Source organism: Zonotrichia albicollis, chromosome 10 (assembly GCF_047830755.1).
Source record: "Zonotrichia albicollis isolate bZonAlb1 chromosome 10, bZonAlb1.hap1, whole genome shotgun sequence".
Classification (NCBI taxonomy): domain Eukaryota; kingdom Metazoa; phylum Chordata; class Aves; order Passeriformes; family Passerellidae; genus Zonotrichia; species Zonotrichia albicollis.
This window is the reverse complement of record NC_133828.1, coordinates 13,656,014-13,673,134: the sequence shown is the minus strand read 5'-3', so window position 1 is coordinate 13,673,134 and position 17,121 is coordinate 13,656,014. Positions and strand designations below refer to the sequence as shown.

Here is a 17,121-nt window from a genome sequence, read left to right as displayed (position 1 = left end):
GGATATTCAGTTCCATCTAGTCAGATAAGTAATTTAAAAGGCATTGTGAGAAGTATGTCGTCAGTTAACCAACTCTTGGTGTTACAGTTCCTGTGGTCAGATATATCATGATGAGTTTATACAAACTCTGTCCCTGGACAGCACATCTTAAGGACAAGTCACATATGGTCTTCTCCAAATCACACTGAAATCAATAGGAGGAAGCCTGGAAAATTCTGTTGGGGCTTTTGAAAAATTCTGCCTGTGCTTGGAAAGAAGCCCTGAACAGTAAACTGAGATCTGCCTGTTGAAAGGTGCTGTTGATAAGACAGAGCTGTTAAAACAGATTTGTTTGTTTTTTTTTTTTTAAACATTGGTTAAGCCCCAGGAGTGGATCTGTTTTTAAAGAAAAAAATTCACTAAGTTATTGGTATGAGATCAAATGCAAAGGTCATGCTGAGTTCACTTAAGAAGCTTGTTTAGAATTTCAACATACTTGAATTGAAGTAATTGAAAAAAAAAATATTTTCAGCATCTGTTGTCATGACTGGGAATGAATGTAAATCCAAGTCCAAGTGCATCTAAGTTTTCTCTGTGCCTTGCTCAGCTGAATCACTGTTATGTCACAGCTGATATAAGTTCCCTGCACTGATATCTTTTGCATTTAGACAAGCAATATTTGCATGTGTTCTGTGATTAACCTTGAACGCAGCAGAAGAAAAGTGTGCAGAATGGAGTCTTTTCACATACTCAAGGTGGATTAAAGAGATTGGGTGCCAGTTTCTGATAGTTGGTGTGAAATTATAATAACTCTGTGCTCACAAGCTTTTTTATTGTTACCTTGGGTGACTGAACACTTTTTAAGAGGCAATGCATATTTAAAAGAGTATCTCATATTTGATTTTTATATTGTGCTCTATAACCAGAATTTTGTAAGTAATTCATCCCATTAGAAAACAACAACAGAAGAATAAATCCTTTTGTTTTAAAAAGTCCATGTAATCTGCAAGGATCTGTCTAAAAATCTGGCAAGCATGAGTCCCCATCGGATAATTCCTCAGTTGGGCAGAACAGGCTGACTGCAGCTTACATCATGAATTGGTCTTCCTGGAATTAATGACTATCTCATTTTCACTGTTTGATTTCTAGCAGTTGAAGAGTCAGCCAACCTGCCTCCTTCCCCACCTCCATCACCAGCTTCTGAGCAGACTGGAGCTCTGGAGGAAGGTAAGGGTCTCCTGGACACTGCAGAGCTGTCAGCAGAGGGATGAGACATGAATCTAAAGGATGGGGAAATCAGAAAATGGAGATACTTTCTGCAATGGAGATACTTCTCATGTGGAAAAATAAGGCATTCTCAGCAGTAACTCCCCATCTGCAAACCAGCTGCAGTGCATGGATGAGGTAGATGCATGCACAGAGGTAGCTGAGGGATATGCTAAGTACATCTATGCTAAAGAAAAAGAGAAGTGTTGCTCACTTTTTTGCCTGTTGTATGCAGTATGAGCCACTGCTGTCCCAGTGTGGTCACCAGAAGTATGATTAAGTATAGGTCATTGTTTGTTTCTTGAGATGTGTTTGGCTGCATTTCTAATATTACCATTGCCTTTTGGTTTGGAATCTTAAATGCATGAAAGCAAGGAGATTCAGAGCTGGATCATTTCTTTGGCCCTTGACGTGTAATTCATGCTCCAGTGCCTGCATGTATTGGAAGCTGTGCCCACCAAGTGCAGCAGTCACATTCTAGTCTTACCAAGCAAGTTTCTATTCTGTTCTGCACGAGTGTTCAGTTTCAGTAGCCCATGATCACTGCATTTTCCTCCTGCTGAAACCTCCTCCAGCAAAGAGCTGAAGTGTTGCCTTGATGTTGAGCAGAGGCCTGAATCCCTGGAAGCTGCCGCAGTGTAGGCGTGTGCGTGAGTGCTTTGTTCAGCAGAAGACAACTGCTGCATCAGGGCCAGCAGCACAGGGAGACAGCAGGGTGTTCTGCATTGTGGGGATAAGGAGGATTTGGGTTCAGAATCTTCAGAATCATTCTGAGCTGCATTGTGGGGATAAGGAGGATTTGGGTTCAGAATCTCCAGGGGACTGTCAGTTGAACTCATGTCAGTCATGTTTTTATGTCTCCACTTACTTCCTTCTCGGATTTTCTTTCAGCGTTTTATCTTTCTTTTTGTTACATAAGTGCATGAAAATAATTTCCTATCATCTGCTGAACAAACTTTGTTGGTATTTTAACACAGAGCCCCTATGAATTTTGCAAGTGGATGGTTGCTATTTCATGTGCTAGCATTCTCTGACTCAGTTAATGAGGACACTGCAATTAGGCATGTTCCATCACGCAGTCATTTTTGACACAATGAAATTACAGGCTGTGTTAACAACAACATTTGTCAGTCCACTCTACTGGAAGAGCCCACTGGGTGTGGTTAGTAACAGTTATAAAGAATTTGATTAATTGATTGTTGGTTTTTTTTTAAAAATCTGCCTGTTGTGTGTTTAAAAAACAGTACAACAGTTCCTAGACTTATCACACAGAGGTAATGGCAATCAGAACTATTAACTGAAAAGAGAACTGGTAAGGCACTAGCAAAGATTTTTAGAATTGTTACCAGGGCTTTATCACTATTTTTAATACATAATTCACTTGTTTAGTCCTGTGTATGCTTTTTAATTTGTCATATCATGGTAAAGGGCTTGTTCTTTTGCTTCAGTCCAATGTCAAGGTTCTTCCATTAGTCTCAAGTTTAGGTTCGGCTTTGTGTGCTGCTTGTGTCAGCTGTATATTTGCATGTATTTTAGGGTTTTATAAGGTCTTTCTATTGTTTAATTGAAGGTTGTAGATTGGCTCCACAGCAAATGGAAAGCATTTCGCTAGTTGTACTAACACAGGAAGGTGGAAAACACTCTGCAACTTGAGGTTATTATCTACTGCCAGACTGCAGCTCCCAGCTGTGCAAATGACTCAGCAACTCACTGAACATTGTTGCTTTTCTCTTTCCTAGCATGTAGAATTGAATTAATATAATAGCACTTACCCTGCAGAGAGGTGGTTACAAGGGCTGAAAGGACAGTGCTTGGGAGATGTTTCAATGACTTACACAATGTCCTGGGTTTGAATAACTTTCCAATAATTTTCTTTAACATTAATCAAAAGCGACTTTTCCACAACATGGAAGATTTTGATTCAGTGCTTCATTTTTAAGAGCAGATGGAAGTTTTATAAGGGAAGTATAGATAGAAGTCATGTCCTGAGTCTTTAATGAACTGTGCTGGAAGCTTCTTGTTTATGTCTGGCTCTCAAACAGGAACTCACAGTAGAGTTGTTTGAAGCAACAAAAAAAAACTTAGAAATAATTTCACTACAAATTTATTATGTTGCTTTTTACAAAAATATCAGTATTGTCAGTTCAGTGTAGTAAAAATGGCAGTAAAAATCTTCTGCTCTGCTCTGTATTAGAAAATAGAGTCCTTATTTTCTGTGGGTAAGTTCAGGTTTTGCTGACCTGAGCAAGCCAGACCTGTCAATTTTATTCAGGCAAAGTTCCCATTCAGAAGAGTTTGCCTCAGTAGGGTTTGACCCAGTTTTCCTGTACTTGTTTAAACCTCCTGTTCCCTATACCATCTGGCAATCCATCCTCATGCATCTTTACATTGTCCATCTTTCTGCTTAGTAAAATGCAGATTATTAATTAATTGAACAAAAAAGGTGAGCCCTTGGTGTGTCTGCCTCAGACCTTTTTTTTCCCTTCTCCTAGAAGCTCTTCCTAATGCACTTGTCAGTGTGTGTCGCATTGCTTTGAATCCAAGAGACTTCTTCAGTCAATGTAGGAAGGAAATCACTGTTGTAGACTGACAAAGGTGGATGTGGCCAGCCATGCAGCAAACACAAATTAAAAGGGAAAAAAAAAAAAGGTAGGAAAGACAGAGAGGTTTGTGGGTCAGGTTTATTTCATGAGAGAAAGGAGTCGGTTGGATGTAGGTTTCTTGGATTTGGCTGCAGGAAAGCATTCAAATGAACCTGTCCCTTTTTACTGCTGCAGAAGGTAAGAGAACTGATTTGCCTTATTGAAATTATTATATTCATTTCAACTATAATAACATAATTTTGTTCAGGAAATTAAATTCTTCCTAGCACCCTCTAATCCTTTTATCAGTTGTATCTGCCTGGAAGGACTGACGTAATATTCTAATTTCTTGGCATTTCTTTTGTGCTCTTTGCCTTTTGATGATGGTCCACAATGTCTTCATGTAAAAAAATTTTAAACATTAAGGAAAAGAAGGGTGCCTCTGATGGACTGTCTTCCACTTTGAAATAGGCAGATCAGCCTTTATATACCAAATAAGAATGTTTTGTAAACTGAAAAGAATCAAGTGTTGGAAAATGGATCTGTTGACAGTGGAAATTACTTCTTGAAAGGCATTCTCAAAACATACAAGGAAAGTAAAACAGAATTAGCCTTTGTGAGAAGTGATTTTAATCTTGGACTTTAAAATGCATTAGGGATTTTCCCATGTATTGAGACGGAAAAGATTAGAAGGGACTGTAATAACAAAGGATTTTTCTTGTTGCTGAAATAAAAGCACAGCCTCCTTAGAAGACATCATTATCCTGGTAATGAAATTATCTGCATTAATTCTGAAAGTATCTTCCTTCAAACTGATAAAAAACCAATGTAAATCTGTAAAATAGCTGCAGATATAACAACCCCAAACAGCAGCCGGCTTTGCACTCCTGGTGATTTTGGACCATCACAATAGCAAATATTAACCATTTTTACTGCTGTCAGTTCCTGCAGTTTTAAGGAGCAGAGGCAAAGCCTCTGTTTTCTCTCAGTCTGTTCAGTACAGTCTGTTCAGAGCCTATAAAGAAGGGATTTTCAGTCTTGTTTGCAACAGTATAGGCAAATGCTGGGATTTCACCTTCACTCTTGGTGATGCATTTTGCTTTTGAAGGGCCCCTGGGTAAATAAACCCACAGCTGGAAGGAGAACCTCCCCTTCTGCACATCTTCCTTCTCTGTGTTCAGCTTCTTCACCATATCAACCTTCCCTTCTTATCTTAGTGTCCCAGTTCCAGCTGAATAGGTGGCAAGTGCTTCTGCTCATTCAGCTCTTGTCTTCAATAATTCATGGGCTGGTGTGAGAAGGGGGAGTTGAGGTTTTGAACGTTCTTGGATTTAGGAGGGAGTTCATTCCTTGTCTCTTGTGCCCTGAAGTGTGGGCTCACACCCTGTAATTTGCCTTTTGCAAACTCTGAACCCCCTCAGATCTGTTACAGAATTTTGTAGATGTTTCTGTGGAGAAGAAATCCACAGGTTCTGCACTGCAAATAGATTGAGATGATTTTCTGAAATCTTGGTTTTGGCTCTTAAGTAGTAGGGGGAAATGGGAAGCTTGGGCACAATGCTGTGCTTAGCATTTCCTACTGCAGTGCTCTGCAGAGCTTCCTGCTTGGCAGAAGTTGGTTGCCAGGTTTTCTTTCCACACCTGCCTCTTTTAATATTGCATGAACCCCTGAATATGAGGGTTGGATTCCACTACAGAAGAGAAGCAGCCAAATTATCAGTGGTTAGTGCACTCTTTGTTCCCTGAAAGAAACTGTGAATACAGTTCTCCTAACTGAGTTCCATGTGGGGTCTTTGTGCACACCTTTGGTCCCAGCCAGCCTCAGGGCTGGCACCAGTATTAAACACGGGCCCATGGAATTGGTTTCTCCTACAGCATAAGAAATCCATACCATGCCGTTACAGGACGCTTGCTGCCAGTTACCTGAGAAAGCAGAGGAGCTTTTTCTAAAGACACAGATGTTGTTTTGTCATGATGTACTGTAGAAAGAAACTTAACACTTCCTGTTGTTTGCCAGGAAGAACCTTAAAGCTCTTATGAATGGGATTGTTTTGGATCAAAATTGTTTCCAAGGCTTGGGTAATCACAGTTAGGGTAGCATTCCTGAGCCCTCTTGTTTTGGCATCTCACAAAGAGATCTGTTAACACTGCCTGTGTTAAAACCTTGCTTTCTGTTTTGGATCTAAGAGTGACATTTTTGGGGGCTCTTGGGGAAATCCTGTAAGTTATAATTGCCTTTGGAAAGGCCAGGGACACAAAGTATGGGCTTGGAGCTTGGTAGGAAATCCAGTGGAACAGCTGCAGCTGCTTAAGGCACCCTGTGAATCAGTGTTCATCAAACTACCAGGTGTCATGCACTGAGAATGGACTTAAACCTCTTTTCTCTAGCACTAGATGTTTCATTTTTCATAGCTTCATTCGTGATGAGAGGATTCCTCAGCCTACAGGACTTCCCAAGTGTCCCCTCTAGGCTTGTATGGCTGAGGTGGTAGGCCAGTCATTTTCATTGGGAAGTGTTATTTTTCTTTGTCTTGCAAAAACTGCCCCTCCCTGTACTTGTCAGTAACTGGTGTAGTCCCACTAATGTGATTTTCTGCAAGGCTACAGTGATGGGAGTAAGCCTGTCATTCCAAAGCATTAGCAAACACTGAGGTGGGAGCTAGTTCACCCATGGAAACATGACACAACAGCATAAAATATAGGACTAACAGAGATTGCTGTGGGCAGCACTTTGTGGCCTTTATCAGGGAAAAAAGGGAGATAGCTCTTTGGGGAATGGTTTTTTGTTGTTGTTGTTGTTTAAATGCTGCTTATTTATAGGAAAAAGAAAAGTGGGGAATTTTAAAACAGGTACAATGAAAAATAAAATCACCGCTGGCCAAAATGTAAGCTGGTTTTCTTTTTAATTAAAGATTTTTTGAAATTTTACACTTTTAAGTACTAAATCTGAATATTATGAAGAATACAGTTATGTCAGGACACTTCAGAGGTTTTTAGTACAGTCAGTCAGGTGTGTAATACATACAAGTACAGTGTGGGTTGTGAGATGTGGTTTGTGCACAGCATGTGTTCTCCTAAGTCATTAGTGTGTAGTTTTGAAATTCACTTACTGCTAGGATTGGTTTCTGATGTTGGTAAACCAGCAGAAAGGGCCAGGTACATGCTCTCTGTGTTAAAATGCACAACTGCCTCATTCCTCCATCCTGCATTAACCAGTAGCCTGGCTGGTGTCATCCACTCCAGCATGGCAGTGGCTGGTGCTGCTACAGCATGTGTCCATCCTGTTTTATTTTTCCTGTGTGTGTCTGTCTGTCCTGCAGCCTTTGTCTGTCTGTGTGTGTTTGTAAATGCAGGGGCGGAGGATAAGGTGGGGCTGCTCCAGCACGGCCCTGGCTGTGGGGGAGTCACTGCAGGAGCCAGCAGGGAGTGGCACCTGGCCCCCTCCATTTCAGTGTCTGTGCCCCAGGAGGAGCCCTGCAGCTCAGATGAGGAGTACTATGAACACCCTTTGTTCAGCTCAGAGTGGGCTGGCTCTAGTACTCACCCCAGTGCCACAGTGAAGAGCACAGAGGTCTTGTTGGGCCATGATGAAGGTGAACTGAGCATGGTCCCATTTGGTTCCTCTTCCCCTCTCCTCACCTGCCATCCATTCCATTCCTTGTGTGTCTGGCATTGCTGCTTGCTGGGGAGGAAAACCTGGTTGTGATTTTCCCCCAGATGGAAGTGATGCCCCTCCAAGAGTCTCTCCACGTCTCTGCAGCATGAGCAGCTTTGGGGTCAGTTGGTTCCCACTTAAATCAGGGATCTTATTCTTCAGGCCTGGCTTAGAGCAGAAGCAAAAGGAGCAGCTAGCTAAAAGAACTGGAAGATAATATGTTCTTTGTGCTAGAGAGATACTGCCAAGAACAATATGCACAGTAGGCCACAATATTGTTACTGAAAATAAGTCAATTGTTTACACAGTGGGGGAAAAATATGTCTATACCAAAGATAGCCCTGGAAGGATTTTAATTCCCCAGCAGGTGAAGTAAGTTTTGCCCCAGTGTGCACAGGTAATTTCAGGCCATATTGGGTCATGTTTGATTTCCAGTTGTTTTGTGGACATGCTCCGTTTGCATTGTGCCAGCTGACTGCAAACATGGAGAGGAAAAAAGCCTCTCTGTACCTCCTGTTTCTATGACCTGAGCACATCAGTAAGTAGCATTTTATCAGTAGGGGTTATGTAAAAGTTAAATCAAGGGAGAGTCTTCTTCAGTGACTAACAGAACAGCCGACTTCTCAAAGGTGAAATAGTTGGATGTTTCATTTCACAGCGCTCAGTCTTGGCAGCGGAAGTCAAAAATAGTACTGGATCCTCTAAAGGTTTGTGTCTCAGGAGGATGGAGCTGTCTCCCTGAAACTAGACTCTGGCTCATTTTAAGAAAAGCAGAGTTGTTCAGAATTAACAGGATAATTACAGAATTCAGAGCCTAATACTGTAACAGCATCAGTAAGAGATCAGCACTAATAATTGAAGATTATTTGTGTCAGCATATCTAACCAAGGGTAGGGAGATAGAAAAATCACAGGGGTAGCCTTACTTTAGCTGTGTGCCTAGAGGTGTACATAACAGCCTGATTAGTTCATGGGCCGCTTCCTTTCCATGATATCATCTGCCTCTGGTGAGAGTGTAAGATCTCAGAACATCTCTATGGAGGAGAAAAAGGGCAGATAAGCTGGATCATGAGTGCAAAGATGGGAATTTTGAGACCCTGGGGTCCTCTCAGCTGGTGAGAGCACGGTGCTAAAATGCTGAAATTCAATCCCTGTATGGGTTGGTCACTTGAGAGTTGGACTTGATGATCCTTCTGTGTGTGAAGGAACCTTCCTGCCCTTCCAACTGAGACTGTTGTGTGAGACAGCTGTCCTTGCTGGCAGCAGTCTGCTTGGCATAAGTCTGCTCCACAAGGAGAGGATATAGGATTCTTTTGTTAATTCAAGGAAAACTTTCTAGTTTGAGTAATTATTTTTATTCATGTGGCTTTGTGAAAAATGTTCCAGGAAATGAAGGAGTTTTGCTCAGAGTAAAGTAAAAGGCTGTCCTTAGCATTTTTTAATTAAGAGGGAAGTACATACAAAAGCACATAAAATTAGGAAAAGAAAAGTAAAGCAAGTTATTCAAGTCAGGGTCTCTTGCAGCTGGAGACCTGTTGTCCTGCAAAGGCTGCTTTTACAATCTGCCCATGTGCAAATATTTCTGCACTGCTCAGGCATTGGTCAGGGTCTGATTCTGAATCTCCTGGCTTCTGTTCATTTAAGATACAGTATTTAACCTTAATTATTTTATGTTATTAATAATGTGTTGTTCTTTACATAGTGATATTTTTTCAGCTTCAATTAGTGTTTATGTTCCTTAAATCATTCTTTTAAGGCCATAGCTGAAAGGGATGATTGATTATCTGGTTTTCACTGGGTCAGTCTCAGGAGAAAAATAAAGCCCTTGTAATTCCAAGAGGATGGATACAGCCACTTCCAGATTTGAAAATGCTTTGTTCTAGGTCTGATTCAGCAAAGTACTTCATTGTGAGACATATTTTAAACTCATCAGGTTGCCTGCAGCATGGCTGCTGGTCAGCTCCTTGAGTACATTGCTGAATCATAGGATTCACACTTAATCCTTACTTATTATCAGAGGGAATACTAATAGTGCACAGTAATTTTTGTCTGAGTCACAGTGGCAGGAGTACAAGCCTGGAATGGAGATTTTTCTAATAATTCTTCTTCCATGGCACGAGCAAAGACTGTTCTTGATTCTACTGTACTGATCCTAACAGCCTGAGTGGTATGTTTTAGAAATTTGGATGAACAAATAGTTGTATTGCATTCATTGGTTTGTTTGACTTAGTTGATGATGAGGAGCCTGGGGATAAGTGGGGAAACAGCAAAGAAAATTAAGAGTCCTTGTGTTAAAATAGTGACTTTCACATAAGGATTTCAGATGTCAGAGAGCATAAGGGAGAATTGTTTATAAACCCATTCAGTGTAGGAAACTTGGCAGAGATCTTGCAAAAACCATTAATCATTAGCCATGCATAAGGCCAGTTATGACTCTGAAAGTTGTCAGTATTTTGCCAAATCCAGGATTCATACAGTAGATTGACTTGCTGGCATTCAGCAGTCTGTATTACCAAGGTCAGCAGAAAGAAATCAATGCCTCATACCTTCCTCCACCTCAGCTGAATGTCATTTACTGGACTAAACAGCACATTTATTAGAAAAATATCAGTGTACTTTGAGCTCATTGATACATTAGTGTTGTCAGAGCCATCCATCATTCCATTCCATCTCCATTTCCAATGACTCTTTGACCCACTGTCATCCTTGGGAGAGGTATGCCTGTAAAACAGTTTCAGCTCTCATCTTGTGGCATAAACATGCTTGTCTGGGGGGAGGCAGGCTTTTGGTTTGGTTTTTTCCCTAAGGAAAATTCAGTTCCATGGTGGCTAAAATGAACTGGGTACTGGCAGTCCTTTACAGACTTAAATAGAAAATATTGAGCTGAAAGGGTTATATAAATGCAGTCCTGAAATGGTTATGTAAAGCAATGCTGTTCAGCTGTGTGCTTGGTGTTTACTGTTGGTGGGGATGTCCCCTGTTTTTTCCATCTCCAAGAAGAAGAACCAGTAAAGAGTCTGATGGCTGTGGAAATGAAACCTGCTGCTCTTTCTGGGAAGCAAATGGGGAAAGAGCACAGGCCTCTTAAGCCTTTGGACCAGGCAGAGGCCCTCTGTGAGGGTCAGTTGGATTCTGGTTCAGTGTGTCATGAAGAAAAAGTGCCAAATGTGGCATCCAGCAGGGAGTGTGACCCCTGTGGTGGGAGCACTCCTGAAAGACGCACCCTCTTCCTTGGCTGAGGAAGGTGTGTCCTCCTTAGGTTTGCATGTGTTTGCTGCCAGCAAATCCTTCTCCAGCTTTCTCCAGTGCTTTCCAAGCCTGCTTCATTTTCTGTTTTGCCCATTTATTAGTATGACTGCTCTTGTTATTATGCTTGAAGAGTGTGTAGTGGATAATTTGATTGTGTAGGTGCTGTATGACAACATGGTTTCCCACCGCTGCGGCTGATTCCTGAGTTTTTTACTTTGCCATGGTAAAATATTGCTTTGCAGCTAAGCTTATTCCTCTGTGTAAGCCTTTTTCCCCCATCTCAGATGTGTTTGCCAGTCACATTGCTAATCTGTGTATTTTTTTTCTTTTTGGTGCAGAGGTTCATCTGCATTTCTTTCAAACAGCAGATTTGCCGCCTTTGACTATGACATAAAGATGCTTAAACTGTAGAAATGTTTTCATTTGCAGTGTGCAGGATTTTTGTTTGGTTGGTTTGGTTTTTTTGTGTGTGCTTCAGTGCATTCTGGTTTAGCTTCCTTAAAGCTATTGCTTCTTATATCATACCCTTGTCATCCATTGCAATCCACCCCTCCTCTCCTCAGTCATTGCCAGAATTCTTATTTTTTTGCGTGTGCCACTTTATTACAAATGTTTAACCCTGCTGGAGTGCCCTTCTTAGGCAAAATCTCCATCACTTCCACTGGGACATTTGCCTTCAAATTGAAGTTTAGGACTGGGTGAAGTTTAGACATAGTTTCTGAACAAAATGTTTACTCAGTCATCTTTCAGTACATAAGAACTAGGCTTCAGTATTTTTGTTTTAATTATATTTCTGTTCAGCCAATGGAACAAGGTGCAAAGGCACCTTGTGTGGAGTAGTGATGTACCCACTCCCTGCCTGGCTAAGGAATGCTACATTTAGGAGGCTTGTGTTCCAAATGGCCAGCTGAAGTGCACTGAATTCCTTTGGCAGTCAGAATATGCTTGGATGCCATTGGTATTGTTTGCTTGCACTACAGGAAGGGAGACAGGAGGATACATAGAGAAAAGCAGTATCTAGCTATTTAATTCCTGTGAAATGAGCATGACGTCAGCCCAGTGGCCATGCTTTGTACTTCATGGGGATTGCAAGTCCATCACCACATGTAAAATCACAAAGGAGCAAAATTACTGTAGGTGTAGATTTCTAGTTTGGTTACCTGTGGATTTTAGAATGGCAGTTGCTTTTTTGATTCAGTATTAACATATTTAAATATTTAAATAATGAGCAATACTTTTATACTAATTGTTCTAAAAACAGTCAGATTCATCAAAGCAAAAAGATGCCTCCATGGACTTCAGATCTGAAGAAATTCAGAGTTGGCCCAATGCTAGTTGTAACAAGCTTTAGAAAAAACTCAGAAAAAAATTTTAAAAAACTATTTTACAGATTAGTGAAGAAAGATATGCCACATTCTGAAGTCTTTCTCTTCATATTTTCCATTACAGGAAGATTTAAATGAGATAGGAATCATTATCTTCCACAGGACATTAAAAAAAGATTGAGCTATTAATGATTAACAGACTGGGTATTTAAAAAAACTTAACTAGGTATTAGCCTCTGAAAATAAAGTGGCAGAGTATAAGAGTAGCCTTTTTAGTTTCAAATTAACTTAATTAGTGCCTGATCCAGAGTCAAAGAAACATGCCAAATATTTTTTGACTTTAGCTATGTCACCTACGTCTTTGTAGGTGACTGGCCATTTTGAAGACCAGACCTTCAAGGCCTGGGAGTATTGGTAGGTCTGTTGCTGATTTCCACATGCTGGTTTGGTGACAGCAGTGAGAGTCTGGTAATTTGACAAAGAGCAAGTGTTATAAGCTGGTACAGTTAAAAAAACAGCCTCTTCTGAAACTTGCAAAACACTTTGCAGGCATTATCTCTAATTTAGGCTGCATGTGGAAGAAAAATGTATAAAAATACATAGAAATGTATAACTATGAATGTTTTAAATATCAGCAACACACAAAGGTACCACTGATTCCTTTGAAGTTGCAGACTTCATTAACACAAAAGTTACATAAGCTACGGAGTTCAGCACAGCTTCTAATGAAGTGAGGTTATTTGTGATTTTGCTGTTGTATACAAATCATGAAGACAAAGAATTTACATGAAATCATCTCATTTCAGTGCTCACATTTATACGTGTACAACTCACATTTTTCTTAGAAAACCTTATATATTGAAAGGAAACTAGTATTTAACACTTTAAAGCAGATTTCTAGGTGGATGCCTTGCTGCATGCTCACATCTTTCTCCCTTTCCATTCCATCATTCATATTAAAATGTTGTAGGCCACGTGACTGCCTGCCTGTAAGTGCTTGAAATAATTTTGCTATAAAACCCAAACAAATTACTTCAGATTTACTTGCAGCCACGAAGATGGAATTCCGTGTCCAGGAGGGCACATGCCCTTTTGCAGCAGAACCATTAGACACAAAGCAACGTGAATCTGGGAAGGACAGTAAGACTGTTGAGCAGCCTAAATATGATGCCTTAGTTCCACAGTCAGCAAAAACAGAGGCTACAGATAAAAAGGATTCAGAGAGCAAAGACAAAGTGCTTTCACCTCCATCAGAATGGATGTTGAAAACTGATTCACAGATGAAAGGGGAAGCCAGTTTTGCAGAACCTGCTGCTAAGCCTCCTGCTCCTCAAGAACAACAGCACTTGTCTTCTCAGCTGCCTGAAGTGAGCAGGGCGGAAGAAAGGACTGCAGGTGTGCCCTCATCAACCAACCAAGTTGTGGGTATGAAATTTGAAGACAACCTCAAAGATATCCAGGGTGGTGCCATCAGCTATGGGGAAAGTTCTCTATTGCTACCAGAACCCAAGGAAGAAGCAGCCAAAAGTGAACTTCCTTCAGGCCCATCTCCTGCTGTCCCCCAGGAGCTTTCACTCAAAGACAGCTTCAAAACACATCAGGAACCTACTGACCAACTGTTTGCCAAAGATCTCAGTAAAGATGAACAGATCCACAGAGACAGGACATTATCTCTCCAGGAAGTCTCAGCAGTAACTGTAGATGGATTGAAAACTCCAAGCACCCCAAAAATCCCTCCATGGGGAGAGGAAAAGGACATGACTAAGGATGAGAGTGATGAGGAAGAAAGGTACGACTTCTATGATAAAGGGGAGGCTCAGCTATTAGATGAGCGTAAAATGACCACAAAATCAGAAGTTAAGACACCTCCCCCAGACAAAACAGACATTGAAAAGGATGGTGAAGCTAAAAAATCACCTGATACTCTCAAAGCAGAAAAAGAAACAGACCAAAGTGGGCTCTCAGCAGCAGATGTGAAAAAGGAGGTGCAGCAAAGCACACAGGTACCCCCAGCTAAGTTAAGCCATGAACTGAGTCATGAGAAAACATCAGAGCACCCTGATACCGCTCAGTTATCCAGAGTAACAGAGAAAGCCCCTGAGGCACCAGGTTTAACCACTGAGAAGACTCCTACTCTAGAAGCTTCTCAAGAGAAAGATGTTAAAAAAGATACTGAGGAGGAGAAGGCAAGTCTTGCTGCTCCTCATCAAATGAAGGAAGAGGAGGATCAGTCAGGAATGTCAAAGTATTTTGAAACCTCTGCTCTGAAAGAGGAAGCCTTCAAAGCAGATGGTCTGAAACAAAGCAGTGATTACTATGAGCTAAGTGACACTAAAGAGAGTAAATATGAGCCTTATCAGAGAGGTCCTCTAATACCTGAAGATGAAGAGGAGGAGGAAGAGGAAGAATTAAATCAGCAGCAGAATGTGCATGCTCGTGAAATGGGGTACAGTACCCTGGCTCAGAGCTATACACCAGACACATCTGAAGAACCCAGTTCTCCAACAGAAAGAATGTTCACTATTGACCCCAAAGTCTATGGGGATAAGAGAGAACTTCACAGTAAAAATAAAGATGACCTAACTCTGAGCAGGAGCTTGGGACTTGGGGGAAGATCTGCAATTGAACAGAGAAGTATGTCTATTAACTTGCCCATGTCCTGTCTGGATTCAATAGCCCTAGGATTTAGTTTTGGTCGTGCACACGATCTTTCTCCCCTCGCTTCAGATATTCTAACTAACACTAGTGGAAGTATGGATGAAGGTGATGACTACTTGCCAGCAACCACACCAGCAGTGGAGAAGGCCCCCTGCTTCCCCATTGAAAGTAGAGAGGAGGATGAGCACACAGAAGAAGAAAAAGTGATGGTAGAAGAAAAAGTCCAGCCTGAGACCTTGGCTGAACCATCTTTCCAGGCCAAAGATTACTACAAAAATGGGGCTGTCCTGGCTCCTGACCTGCCTGAAATGTTAGACTTGGCAGGGACAAGATCTAGATTAGCCTCTGTGAGTGCAGATGCTGAGGTGGCACAGAAGAAGCCAGTTCCTTCTGACACTGTTGTGGAAGACAGCAGCACAACCCTGCCACCTGTGACAAATGAAAACCATGTAATTCTGAAAGCTGAAAGCCAGCTGGAAGACTTGGGCTACTGTGTTTTCAATAAGTACACAGTACCACTCCCCTCCCCAGTTCAGGACAGTGAGAATTTAACAAGTGAAACCTGTCCCTTCTACGAAGGCACAGACGAAAAACTGAGACGTGGCCTTGCTCCTGACTTGTCTTTAATAGAAGTGAAGCTGGCAGCTGCAGAAAAATCAAAAGAAGACTTCCTCAGTGAAAGAGATTTAGGTCAGCATGGTGAGTCCACTCTGGTGAGGAACTTTGAAGAGGAGAAAAAAGAGAAACTGGATACTGTGCTAGAAAAAAGTGAAGATCAAGTTGACTCTAAAGAGGTCTGTCCCATTAAAGGAGCAGAACCAGAGAAGACAAGAGCTGAGGCAGTGTTAGAAAGGAAAGAAGAAAGTGTGGCTAGTAAAGTTCATTTACCTGCTGACACAATGTATGACAGAATTTCTTCTTCAGAGATAGCAGTAGAAAAGGATTCTATTTGTTTGTTGTTGGAGAAGGAGAAGACTCTTAGTGTTGTTCATGAAATAGCTGAGATAGCTGATATAGAACTAGAGCCTCCAATTAAACCAGATTACAATGCTATTAAGCATGATATGGAGGTAGCTGCAAGGAGAGCTGACCAAGAATATCAGAGTAAGTTAGACACTAAGATCAGTGAGGTTGTTTCTCTTCCATCAGGGAAGGACAAAACCTCTCTTAAAAAAGCAGAGCCTGAACCCAAAGACGCTCAGCAGAAAGAAGAGACCATCTTCTCCAGAGAAGCAAAGGATGCAGATGTACTTTCCAAGACTGAGCCTAGTTATGCAAAGGACAGCACCAAACTGTCAGAAATAGAAATTAAAGAAAAAGTAACTAAGCCGGATCTGGTACATCAAGAGGCAGTTGATAAGGAGGAATCTTATGAATCTAGTGGAGAGCATGATCAAGCCCAAGAAAGTTTGAATGGAGAATCTGTGAAACCAGAGGATATCAAAGCAGAACAACCAAAACCTCCCGTGTCTGGGGAAGAGATGCCTACACAGGTACCAGCTAAGGGGGCTTCTGTGGAGCCCCTCTTGCCAAAAGCTGAGCCTCTCCGGGAGGAGCCTGCTGAGATTCAGATGGAGAGCATACCACAACTCGTAGAAGGAGCTGAAGAGACTCTTGATAGAGCTGTGAAACCTACAGAAACCCAAAAGCTGCTGCCATGTGAACTGGCAGCTGGAGCTCTGAAAGAGGAAGAATATGAGGAAGAAGAGGTGGAAGCAGGGCAAGAAGCAAAAGAAGAGGATAAACAGCATCTTGCATCAGAAATGCCCCCAGAGTTTGGTGAGCCTGCTGCAGAGGAAATGGGAGCCAAGGGTAGCCCAGAAGCCCTGCCTGAGCTGAAAGGCATTATTGAATCTGTGGTGACAGTGGAGGATGACTTCATCACAGTGGTGCAGACAACAGTTGATGAGGGTGAATCTGCTTCTCACAGCGTGCGCTTCGCCGCCACTCAGCAGGAAGACATTGAAACAGGAGACTCCCAGGCTGAGGAGGAGCTGGATGTTGAAGAAGTGGAGATTGAGCCCAAGGAGGGCTCCCGAGAGGCTCCTGCTTCACCCCAGAGAGAAGAAATCCTGCTCACTAACTACAAAACAGAGACGTGTGATGATTACAAAGATGAAACAACAATTGATGACTCCATCATGGACACAGACAGTCTCTGGGCAGACACTCAAGGTGTGCATTATCCTTTCTGTTTTGTCTGTTGAATATTTTTGCTTCCAAATCATAATGATTGAAAAGCAAAATTATTACAGTTATAATAGTAATCTCAGCATGTTTCAGAGAAATGGTAAAAATAGTTTGCTTTTTTAAAATTAATCATCTGCTCTGTCTTCAACTATTTTTTCCCTGCTCCTCTGAAGTATTGTTAACATTTGTTACTAATCTTTTGTTTGTTGTTGTAATTT

The 17,121-nt window shown here is 41.5% G+C and overlaps 1 protein-coding gene across 48 annotated transcripts in view; it reads left to right on the top strand.

The window, feature by feature from the left end:
* MAP2 (microtubule associated protein 2) overlaps positions 1-17,121 on the top strand; it is a 218,760-nt gene that overhangs the window by 174,127 nt on the left and 27,512 nt on the right. For 28 of the 48 annotated variants that reach the window (XM_074548092.1, XM_074548077.1, XM_074548082.1 and 25 more), the window contains 2 exons: positions 1,129-1,206; positions 13,094-16,888. In XM_074548092.1, the coding sequence (XP_074404193.1) occupies positions 1,129-1,206; positions 13,094-16,888 (3,873 nt within the window). The remainder of the gene's footprint in view (positions 1-1,128; positions 1,207-13,093; positions 16,889-17,121) is intronic. The other 20 variants (XM_074548112.1, XM_074548113.1, XM_074548108.1 and 17 more) reach the window with 5 other exon arrangements.